General features: G+C 27.3%; 3 protein-coding genes across 5 annotated transcripts; 1 reads left to right on the top strand and 2 right to left on the bottom strand.

Annotated features, from left to right (window-relative positions):
- Positions 1–169: 169 nt before the first annotated feature.
- LOC103571484 (deoxycytidylate deaminase) lies at positions 170–6263 on the bottom strand. Of its 3 annotated transcripts, XR_008403516.1 has the most exons (6): positions 5806–6263; positions 1872–1939; positions 1339–1586; positions 1046–1259; positions 419–557; positions 170–341 (listed from the first exon to the last, which is right to left on the bottom strand). XR_008403516.1 is itself a non-coding variant. In XM_053738222.1 (4 exons), the coding sequence occupies exons 1-4, from the start codon at positions 1895–1897 to the stop codon at positions 470–472; spliced, it is 576 nt and encodes a 191-aa protein (XP_053594197.1). In that variant the 5' UTR covers positions 1898–2102; the 3' UTR covers positions 414–469. The 3 variants fall into 3 exon arrangements, 1 of the variants encoding a protein (XP_053594197.1); XR_008403515.1 differs by lacking the exon at positions 5806–6263 and having other exon boundaries at positions 171–341; positions 1872–2102; XM_053738222.1 differs by lacking the exons at positions 170–341; positions 5806–6263 and having other exon boundaries at positions 414–557; positions 1872–2102.
- LOC103571486 (TBC1 domain family member 25) lies at positions 2274–7285 on the top strand. The gene is made up of 7 exons (XM_008549658.3): positions 2274–2634; positions 3043–3137; positions 3217–3326; positions 3417–3512; positions 3599–4789; positions 4874–5605; positions 6747–7285. Exons 2-7 carry the CDS (start codon positions 3087–3089, stop codon positions 7150–7152), a joined length of 2586 nt encoding a protein of 861 aa, XP_008547880.1. The 5' UTR covers positions 2274–2634; positions 3043–3086; the 3' UTR covers positions 7153–7285.
- Positions 7286–7358: 73 nt separating this feature from the next.
- LOC103571482 (growth hormone-inducible transmembrane protein) lies at positions 7359–9789 on the bottom strand. Its single transcript, XM_008549654.3, has 5 exons — positions 9665–9789; positions 9093–9311; positions 8911–9022; positions 7754–8389; positions 7359–7660 (listed from the first exon to the last, which is right to left on the bottom strand). The coding sequence occupies exons 2-5, from the start codon at positions 9286–9288 to the stop codon at positions 7576–7578; spliced, it is 1029 nt and encodes a 342-aa protein (XP_008547876.1). The 5' UTR covers positions 9289–9311; positions 9665–9789; the 3' UTR covers positions 7359–7575.
- Between the last annotated feature and the right edge of the window lie 2420 nt (positions 9790–12209).

The raw sequence follows: 12209 nt of genomic DNA, 5'->3' as shown, positions 1-12209 counted from the left end.
TCCCATGATAGTACATTTTGTACATTTTATTCTTGAGGAAAAAAAAAAAAAAAAAAAAAAAAATTGTGAAATACAAGGAACAAAAATGATCAATATTTAAATAAATCACTTATTTATGATTTTGCATGAAAATTGTTTTTTATTAAACAAAAATTTATTTCAACATAAAATAAAATATTTTCAGGTTTATTGTAAATATCATTACTTTGTTTATTAATTTCTTTTTTTTTGTACCATTTTACCGTAATTACAATATATTTTAACGTTTTATAAACATCATTACTGAAAATTAATCAGTTTATTATATATACTCATATAATATAAAAGAGACAGCTTTTTATCTGTAACAAAAAAAAAAAAACCATAAATTTATCAACATATAAAAAAACATTAAAATTATACAGTTTAAATACTTTACACAAGAAGTGAAATAAGAATCCTTCAAATCCAGAGGAAAAAGTGGTTTTTTTCAAGGTGATAGTGGTAAATAATTCTTTTCATTCCAATTTATTTTATTGAAATTAATTTCGACTGTTTTTTTCTTTGGAATATATTGCCTAAAAAACGTTAATTTATAAATATTTATTTATAACAAGTTTTTTCATTCCTATTTTCGATAAATATTCATAGATTTATTCTATAATCGATTTACTCGTAAACTTTAAATTTTTAACCACGTCAATCCATGGTCATTTGTTTATTTCATTAATAATTAAAAAATTTGAATTAATGAAATTCGTTTTTACTTCTTGACACTAAACAACGAAGAGTAATAATAATCAAGTATAAATACAATCTTACACTATTATATAATAAAGTCTGTTTTTGCGAAATATCAAAACAAATAAACTGAATTATGTAGAAGTGAGACTTCTTTTATTGTAAGTTGTAAAAAAATTATGGTGTTAAATCTGAATTTTGTTTTTTTTATCATTTCTAAATCAATTATTTAACTCTGTTTATCCTCATTTTTTATTTATTATCTAGAAAGTCGCTTTTGTAAGATTGTAATTAGTATATTGATTTTAGTAAAAAGTCGAATTACCTGTATTCTACAAATGCAGCATCAAACATCATTTTCGCTGCTATAGTACTTTTTTTACAAGCATGTTTATCAGACATATATATTATTTTTTTAATACCAGCTTGTATAATCAATTTAGCACATTCATTACATGGAAAAAGTCCAACATACATAATACAATTTTGCACATCAAATGAATTTTTATTTAAAATGGCATTTGCCTCAGCATGACAAACTAAACACCGTTCAATAAATTAATAGTAAATGAATTCTTAAATTATTATCAGTCTAATTGAAACCTAAATATAATTTACCAAAGGTACTTTTATTTTTTAATTTATCTTCTTTATCTTTTCCCCAAGGAAATTTATCATCATCACAACCCATTGGCATTCCATTATAACCTATAGCAACGATCCGTTTTCGTTGATCAACAATACAAGCACCGACTTGGGTACATGGATCCTTACTCCGTTCTGCCGAAAGGAATACAATAGCCATAAAATAATCATCCCACTCTAAATAATCTACTCTTTTTTCATCCAGGTTTATATCTCCATTTCTAAATAAACAATTACTGTTATTAATTCAAAAAAAGATGCAGTCATAAATGATTAAAAATTAATAATAATAATAAATTTGAATTTTTTTTTTGAAGCCATATAAAATATAAAAATTATAATATGAATTGAATCTTCCTTAGATAAGTAATACTATAAAATATAAATTTACGATTTTCGAGTAAAAAATTAATAATATTTTTTAATTAAATTTCACTTAATATATTCAATTAATTACTTTCAATAAAATATAATTAAACATAACAAACTCTATAGTTAAAACTTACTGAGTTGTTTCCTTATTATCAGCCATTCTATTTGTAAATAAACATGTATTTTTTAATTATCCGCACACCTAAATATGGTTTATTGAACATAAAAATTTGTTATTAATTATAGTAGATTTAAATAAGTAGATTTTAAATATATCATTTAAATTAACACTATAAGCCCCAAATCATCAAAATCGAATAACTGTGTACTGAAAAAGGTGAATAGAACTACGAGAAAAATAAAAATGTGGCATGATATCGGTAAAACAGAGCTTGAATAAAAGTATATTTTTTTTAATAAGTTATTTACTTGATTATTTTGTATTTAACAAAATTACATTTAAATAAAATGTTTCCAAGAGAAATTGGTTATCAGTTTATTTAATTTTAAATTTTTAATGTGTAAAAATGGTATTAATTCTTCGATAATTTTCACGTAACATTTCTTTTTATCAACAATAAGTCATGTAGATAATCTGTGTTTTTCCAATAACAATATAACTCATTCTGTACACAAAATATAGTAGATATAGATATATAGTTTAATTTAATGATTTTCTGTCGGGTACCAAATAACTGATTAAATTATTCAAAAAACCGTAAATATAAAGAGCCCATGAATCACCGTGATTAAAATGAAATGAATCAATAATATTTTTGAATTAACATTAAAAGAAAAACAAAAAAAAATCCAAATTAAAATTTCAAATAGTAATAAGCAATAATTGACACAAATGCAACAATGTGTTGGTGTTCTAAAATAAAAATTAAAAAAAAAGTAAATAACCAAATTAATATGAAAATAATAAGTATTAAACGTGATATATAAAGCAATATTTATTCAATTTAATTATAATTTAAATGCAATATATTTAGTGAATAATCATTTTAAATGTTAATTTATTCATTTATTGTGTAACCTTTATGTGTTTTATAACATTCCTATCTGATCTCCTATCTCAAAAAAAAAAAAAATAAATAAATAAATAATGGGAATGATAGTTTAATTTTTTTTATCATAAAAATTTGAATATAATTAATAAAATCAAGCATTTATTGTCCTAAAATTTTTTTTTTTTTGTATTTCCAATGAATATCTTTCTACGAGAATTATTTTCTGGGATAATTTTTATGATATCTGGGGTATGGACTAACATTAATAAATATTTGTGATTTATAAATTTAGTTTAAAAAAAATAATTAGCAAGAAAATATTATTAATAATATAAAATGACTGAGATGTTTGGCTCTCCTCGTGAGGCCGTAAGAGTTAAAGTAAAGGTAAATTAATATAATCATACAGATAATCATTATCTTTAATATCTCATACATTTTGATAATTAAAAGAATTTTTTTTCAGAAATGTGAGACAAGACATCAACCAGAATACAGAAAATTTAGTGTTGATCCACAAATAACATCAATTGAAGTATTACAAAGTATATTAATTAAAGCGTTTGATATAAAGGGGTGAGAAACTATTTGATACATTTTTTATTATTTTTGTTTTAAAATGTACTTATTTTATAAATATTTTATTATAAAATCAAATTTTATTAGAGAATTTACTGTATCATATCGGGCGATAGATGACTATGGCGCAGAGACTTATTTATTTTTACTTTCCGATTGGGATTTGGATGCTGCATTTATCAGGTAATATTTTTATTATTATTATTTTTTTTTTAATTTAAGTGTATAAAAATGTTTTATATTTACTAACACATGAACTTTTTATATAGTGCTTCAGAGCCTTACTTATATCTTCAAGTAAATTTAAAACCTTTTGGAGAATCTGGTGATTGTAGCTGCGATTGGGAACAAAATAATCAAGAATTAACGATAAAACATCAAGAATCTAGTTTTCCATACAAAACTCCAAAATTTCCAGGTCTAATAATGAATAAAGTAGAAAAAACTTTAAATATGGTTCAACGAGCACTAGGTAATTTAGCAGAAGAATCTTCTCAACAAAATATTCAACCACCACGACCACCATTAACTGACGCCGAATTCCGACGATTTCTTGATCCAATTGGTCAAGTAATACATTCAAAAGAGTTAAGAGCTGTTATTTATTTCGGAGGTATTGAACCAAGTCTAAGAAAAGTTGTATGGAAACATATTTTAAATGTTTATCCTGATGGAATGTCAGGTCGAGAAAGAATGGACTACATGAAACGAAAAGCTCAAGAATATCAATCACTTCGAGAAAGATGGAAGACCCTTATGCAAAAAGGTCAGAATGTCGGTGATTTAAGTTACGTAACAAGCATGGTTCGCAAGGATGTTTTAAGAACTGATAGACATCATAAATTTTACGGTGGATCAGATGATAATCAAAATACTGCAAGTCTATTTAACATTTTAACAACATATGCACTGAATCATCCAAGTGTAAGTTACTGTCAGGGTATGAGTGACCTTGCGTCTCCACTATTAGTAATTATGCGTGATGAAGCACAGGCATATATTTGTCTTTGTGCTTTGATGAGAAGACTTAAAGATAATTTTATGCTTGACGGTATTGCAATGACAACTAAATTTACCCATTTAGCAGAAGGTCTACAACGCTATGATCCTGATTTTTACGCTTATCTTAAATCTCATCAAGCTGATGATTTATTATTTTGTTATCGTTGGTTACTATTAGAAATGAAACGTGAATTTGCATTAGAAGATGCTTTGAGAATGCTTGAAGTTCTTTGGGCTGCTCTTCCTGCTTCACCTCCCAAAGATGAACTTCATCTTGCTGAAGTTCCATTCCCACCACCAACACCACCACCAAGTCCAAAAATCAAACACATTAGAGAAAACGCATACACTAAAGTTTGTGCTATCAGACGACTTAGTTCATCTGCTAGTATAGCCAGCGGAAAAAAAAAAATTCATGGTTTAGATGAACAAAGTGAATCTAGTATAATTGAAAATAGGTAATTACAAAATAAGAATAAAAAATTTATTGATTTATATAAAAATTTGTTAAAATAATTTTTAATCTTATTGTTTATTTTAAGATCAACATCACCAAAAATGATTGAAACTGAGACAGATGACGAAATAACATCAAATAAAAATCGCAAAAATAATACAACAATAGATAGATTGTCTAGTAAAGAAACATTAGATGTGAAATCAAAAATAACGTCTAATTCTTTTGAAATAAAAACCGTAAAATCAATTGAAGAAACAAAAATTAACGAACTAACAGAAAATGAAAAAAAATGTGCCAGAGTTGTAAAAAATCTGAATGAATTTCTTAATTTTACATCTTTAAATCGAAGTAAAGTAGGTCCCAGTGATAAACATGAACTTAAACGAGTATCAAGTGAGAATGGTGTTATTCGAGTTGTACGGGATGATGCTGGTTCACCAGATGATCCAACAGATTTTTATCCAATGACTACTTCAATGACGAGAGAATTGAGATTAGAATTAGAATCATTAGACCGACAAGTTTTTGGTTCATCTAATTCGAATGAAGCTAACAGTAGTAATAGTGCTACGAATAAACAAGATACCGAAGAGCCTGATAGTGAAACTGAATTTGATACTGAAATATCGAGATGTAGTCCAGCAGCTGATGTTTTTGTTTGGGAAAATCCATTGCATTCATTACAAAATAAAAATTCAACTTTTGCAACTACTCCCGATGAACCACCAGAAATGGAATATGATGGTGAAATATTGGAAGATCAAAATGGTGTAAAGTCTGTTACTCCTATCAGACTTTTGAAACGTACTGCTCGGTAATGATTCAATTTTATTCTTTTATTGATAAAAATAAGAAAAAAATTACTAACACATATCTCATGAATGAATTAATACATAATAATAATTTTTGAGGTAATTAAAAAAGTTCATTAAGACTTAGATTTCATTAAATTTTAAGAATAATTAAAACCTAGTATAAGAAGTATTTGAAAAATATGAATTCAAAATTGCATACCTCGAACGCGAAGCGGAGAGGTTGTGCTTTATAACGGACTTGTCAAGGTCACGCGATTTCCTCACATTAAACTGTTTATATTATTTTCATATCACACTTACACATTATAAAAAACACATTAATATAAAGAGGAAGTACTAATAAACAAGCCTGATACTTTTCTTATGTTGTCCGATACGTATTATTATAAAAAAAAAACTTGAATAAAAAAAATTTATCGTGGACGTGAGTTAGTCTGTAGTCCAAAAAAAGTATGTGGCACGGATATCTCGAGAACGACTTGATGAAACGACTTAATTTTTTTTTTCACAATCTTCAGAATATTACAAAGAAGGTTCTTTTCGAAAATCACTATTGTTGTCCTTCTCGTTTTTTTTTTTATAATAAATCATTTCTGTTAAAACCGGCATTTTTACATGTAAACAATCACACTGCAGCCATTTTTATTGGGAATATTTTCTTTTCCTACTCTTACTTTGTTGTTGTTACTGACTGTTATTTTACTATATATTTACCATTGCAATTCCTATGGAAAAAACGCGGGAAATTCAAATGGTTTTTATTTTCATTTTTGCTATTAGCTATTTAATGTCTTTCTCAGTAATTAAATAAGAATTGTTAGTATCGCACTGTCAAAAAATATTTCGTGTTAATGAAACAAATAAAATTTTTTTTTTAACAAAAAAAAAAAAATCGTAGTTCAGTAATTAATAAAAGTAAATCGACTACTCAAAATATTGTACGAGCGTTTGAGGTATGCAATTTTGGATTTTCCAAAATTTTTTTTGTTTATTTATATTATTTTAAAATAAGTTAAAAAATATCTAATTGATCTCAAAATATTATTAAATCCGTAGTCTTGTTAAATTGATTCAATCACCACAGAAAATGTTCAACAGGTGTTGTAGTATTTACTAAAATTTATTTTATATTTATTGCAGGTCGGACTCTATATCTGACAATGAATGTTCTGATAATTATCAAGAAAGTGCTGTGGCCTTAGATAATCAACTAACTGTGACACAAGAGCAATGTGAAGAAGCAACAGAACTGACAGCATTAATACCAGCCGGAACATTGGAAGATCAATTAACCGGTTTATTGCCTCCACCATCCGAATTCGGTGGTGGTAATCCTTTTCTTATGTTTTTATGTATTACAATGCTTTTACAACATCGCGATTTTATTATGCGTAATCAAATGGATTACAACGAAATGGCAATGCACTTTGATAAAATGGTGCGACGCCACAATGTTGCTCGGGTACTTTCACAAGCAAGACAATTATTTGCTGGTTATTTAAGAAGATATTCTACCCCTGGTCGACCTGACTTTGTCAGTGTTTAATAAAATATTCAGTGGCATTGTTTTTTTTTTGTTTTTTTAAATGCGTTAACAATTAAAATAAAACGTATAACATAATTATAAACAAAATATGTATTAGTGCGATATCATGTATCAATAAATTAAAATCTTCCCTTTTAAAATTAATTTTTCAAAATCTCGTTAAATATTTTATGTTGTTAAATTATTGATTTTGCTTAATTAATAAATCGACAATAAATTTTTTTATTAATTTACATAAACAATAATTTATTACCATTTTACAAGTCGCTATTAACTTAGATATATTTAATAATTAATTTAAAAATATTTACTTAATAACTTGCTATGATCAATTTAAATTTGTTCCTATCAAATCCAGTAATTCGACTTTGATAAAGTATTATCATGATAGAAACATTTTTGATTTTCAATAGGATGATGCATCTACTTGCGTTTTCCACCACCTCCAGAAAGAAGGCTTACCATTCTTATAAAGATGTTCACAGTGTCTAAATAAATATTGATGGAACTAAAACAAAAAAAAAATATAAAATTTATATCATAATAATACATTTGGAATATTATCTTATTTGAATATATATCAAAAATATATTAAAATTACTTGTTTATTGGATCGTAGGGGATCACAGAGCTTTGGCGACCATATTGTTCATAACTAACGGGATACGTTTCAGCTCGCTTTATAATTGTTTGTGTATCATAAAGTAAGAATGCAGAAAAAAGAACAAGTCCACCGTAGAGACACATAGCATGAAGCCCAGATCCAACAACTGTAGTCGGTGGTAAAAATATGCTTCCAATAGAACTGACGAATACAACACCTAAACCAATAGCAAGTGGTCCTCCCATATTGAGGAATTTTTCACTTGGTGCACATACGGCTACAGCCGAAAGACCACCAACAATTCCAGCTGTATAGCAAGCTGCTCTTATAAGGATAGGTCCACCTAAAAGTGAAATAGGTGCAAGAACAGCACCTATAACTCCCGAATGAAGGAGCCATGCTACTTGTTTAGCACCAAAGCCTTCCTGGTAAGGAATCTGCTGTGCAACTATTCCTGTTCCAATCATTGCAACAAGAGTAGCACCGAGAGCAAGTAATCCTCCTTGTGTCATCATCCTCATAAATGCTGGTGATCTCAAACATAATGCTGCAGATGCTGCACTAGCAACAATAGAGCCTCCAAAGTACATATATGTTGTATGTATACGATCTTTCACATATTGTGGCCATAATCTAGTAGAAAAATTTTTTTTTATTAATTTTAAGTTGAAAGCTTTACAAAATTATATTTATTCAATTTTTTAAATTGAAAATACAAAATCAAAGTATTAGTTCAACTGTTAATAATTATAAAAACAAAATAGTAAAATAACCTCCTCAGTCCCGAAGCATCATTTCGTTTGTTATTTAAATAATTTGTTATAAGTATACTCATAAACTTTTTAAAAAGCAAAAAAACAAATTTTATATTTTTTCTAATTTATTGTTTCTAAAGACATCTATTTTAAAGATGTAGCAATAATTATTTTTATGATTCAGCAAACAGTTGCTGGTTGCCGAGCCTGGCAAAATTGTCCCCTATATAGGGCGTCAGGATCGAGAAGAATAATAAAATAAAATTAGAAGGTCAAAGGTATTTTTTATGCTGAATAATTTTTTTTTCCAAATGAAAATAAGTTAAAAAGCACAAAGACTTTTTTTAATTTTAATACTGACGACATATATTGTTATTATATCTGTAATTAAGTACTTACGACGCACGGTCAATAGCACCTATTTCAGATGAAAGACCTGCTCCATAATAACATAAAGCTCCTAGTCCTAAAACAGCACTACCAGCAGCAAATCCTTTGCCAATTTTGAATGCTAAAACATAAAAATTAAGTTATAGAAGTATTGAAAATAATTAAAATAAATTGCTTAATATAATATTTACCGGTTTGGCCTGCTGGGGCAACTGCATCTTCAACAATTGTTGTTCTTTTACGAGCTGTTCTTTGAAAAACAGTTCTTCCATCGCTCGCAAACAATCTACCAGCTTGCACACGAGTTACTTTAGGTACCACTGGTGCTTTCAGAAAAGATTTTATTTGAGGTGGTACTGTACTTCGGCAAACTTTTGCCAACAACATTTTTATCGATTTTAATTAAAATTCTAACGAAAATAAGAAAAAAAAGATCAATTCAAGTATTGAAATATAATTCACTTCACAAAATTTCATAAAAATAAATTTAAAACTGATGTAATTCGTGAGAAAAATGTATTAAATAATTAAATTTAATTATTTAAAAAAATACATAAATATAATTGTACTCATAAAAATAAATCATTAAGATTTATGAAAATGAATTATTAATTTTTTGTCGACGATGAAACGTAATAATTATAGATTCAATCGTTAATTAATCATTTGAAAATTTTTTAATTATTTAACTATTTTACAGTTTAGTAGTGATTAATATTTAGATTATGAAAAACAATATACAAATTTTAAAAAATTAACTTACATGACGCAATTTTCTTATTTCTTATGTTTTCTAGACTTTTCGATATTTAATTTGGACAATCGCTCAAACTAGCGTTAGCAACTTGAAGCCAGCTGACTATCTTACCAGAGGCGTAGAATTATCGTACTTATCAAGATAATGACTATTGTTATCCCCTCCGTCTAGCGGTTGGCTGGAGATTTATTTTTAAGTTTTAAATTTATCGACGGGGTCGATTCGCCCGGGAATATTAAAATATTCGACTTCGGGAGCGCGATGTATTTATAAATAATATAAATTAAATTGAACTTAGTTACTGGTTCTTTAAATAAAAAATAATTAGCAAATAATTATTTTTTAAGAAATCTGTATTCTGTTGGCAATGTCAGACAATGACGTTAAGTTGATTGAAAGTTTCACTTCAAGTTGACGGCAAGTCTTTCTGGCAAGTTACATTCAAGCTACTGCCGTATTCTAAAGCCAACTTAATGGAAAATATTATCCAGCCAAGCTTACCAGAAACTTCTCGTTAAGTTAGCCGTAAATGTTTCACTGCAACACTTGTAGAGCAATGTCTGGCTATCAGCGAGGGTACCCTGATAGCCAGTTGAGCTCAACCAACAGTCAAATTGCGTGTAAATTTGACCTCAGATTAAAGCCGCTATTTAACGTACTCGAGACATCAAAAATTGAGTAGCAAAATTTGACTGCAGAAGTAGCTCAAATTGACCTAAATTGTTTAGATTCGATTTTACCGTTTGATACATATTGAAGAAAGGTCAGCTCATGAGATCTAGCAACTATTCAACAAAGTAAATTCAAAACTCAAAAAATAAAAAATATCTCTCTAGTTGAGGTCTTGTTGATGTCACTTGTTGACGTCATTTGTTGCGTCTCAAATTTTGATGTCTCACAGACATCAAATAGCAGTTTTAAATTTACGTCAAATTTGTGTGAAATTTGACGTCAAAGAGAGCTCAAAAGTTGACATTAATATTTAAAATAATTCTTCCATTAAAAATAAAATCAAAAAGCGTTAGTAGTACACATCTCATTGCTACGCAAATGAGTTGTGCAACATAATAAAAGATAGAGAAAATAAAGGAAAAAAAAAAACACAGTTTCACTCTCGGCGTTACACGTTAAAAAATAATTTGAAATTGGAGTATAAAAATAATTTAAAAAGCCGGTCGATAGATGGCGCCCGATATGCTAGATAATAATAATGACAATAAAAAACAAAAATATGGCGGCTATATTTTTTCGTGAATTGTCAGATTTTGATTTATATTAATTATAATGAATCCAAAAAGTTTTGAATAGTAGTTTTCATAAGGGTTCTTCTGTTTAAGAATTCAAGAGTAATAAAAAAAAAAGATCAATCGGTTGTGTAATTTTTTAGTTATTGTGTTTTCTCACCTCCGGGCGAAAAGTGTCAACTTTCGTCCCGCTGTGCAAAACGAATTTGCCGTTTTCCGCCTCCGTCGAGGAGAAATAGTATATTACACACCTCGGAAAGTAAATAAGAAAGCCTCAGATCACATGTTTGTTGCAATATCATGTAGACAATAAAATAACTAACCAGAAAAATTCTACTCACTAATGTCAAATAAAAAAAAGTTTTAACTGAATTTCTTTAAATGCATTAAACATGAATATCGGTACGTTTTCGTATTTACTTTTTTAACAGTTTGTTTCACTAAGAAATATATTAAATTAGAAGCTTTATTTCATTCGAAGTTATAATTCAACCATCATTACTGTCAGATTAATTAAAAATGTTTTTTTGTTTCAAGATAATTTTAAGAAGTTTTAATAAATTAAATAACCGTTTGATAACTACAAAAAAATTATATTTATGTGTTTATTAAATATTAAATTTTTCAACCTGTAAACTTTCAAATAATAATTTATTAAAATTTTTAAATATAATTGAAATAATTTTAGGAAAAGTAATTATTATACTCTAAAAAATAAAATTCAGTTTTAACTTACTTTTAGCATGTTTTTTTAAACTAAAAAAGGAACAAGCAATACGTAATTTTATCTTCCTTTAGCAAGTCAAAATCAAGTCAACTCGATGAGTTACCAAGTGTAGCCAAAATCAAGTTACTTAAGTCAAAAGCAAGTCAAATAATTCAAAAAAGTCAAAATCAAGTTATTTTTTCGACCTGGGGAGTCAACTTTTATTTTTAGTTATACTTTCAATTTTTGAATACCATAAAAAAAATTGTTTTTTTTTTTTGAAACACCCTAATAATGATATACAATTATATATGGATATATGTATAAGATTATAAATAATCATATATGATTATATATACAAAAAATTTCTCGGAATAGTATTATATATAATCATATATAATTATACATAACTATATATGATTACATATCGATATGTATACAAGATTATATGTAATTATATATGATTATATATAAACATTTTTTATCGGGTATATCTTTGGAATTTCGGGCTGGTACCGAATAATATTTAAATAGCATAAATAAACTTGGGAGCCACAATCGGTAGTGTAGCGTAGTAGTTAAAGCGTCGGTCTTTCGTGCG

Source organism: Microplitis demolitor, chromosome 4, assembly GCF_026212275.2.
Source record: "Microplitis demolitor isolate Queensland-Clemson2020A chromosome 4, iyMicDemo2.1a, whole genome shotgun sequence".
Classification (NCBI taxonomy): Eukaryota; Metazoa; Arthropoda; class Insecta; order Hymenoptera; family Braconidae; genus Microplitis; species Microplitis demolitor.
Note: the sequence above shows the minus strand (reverse complement) of the source record. Positions and strands in the feature narration are given on the sequence as shown.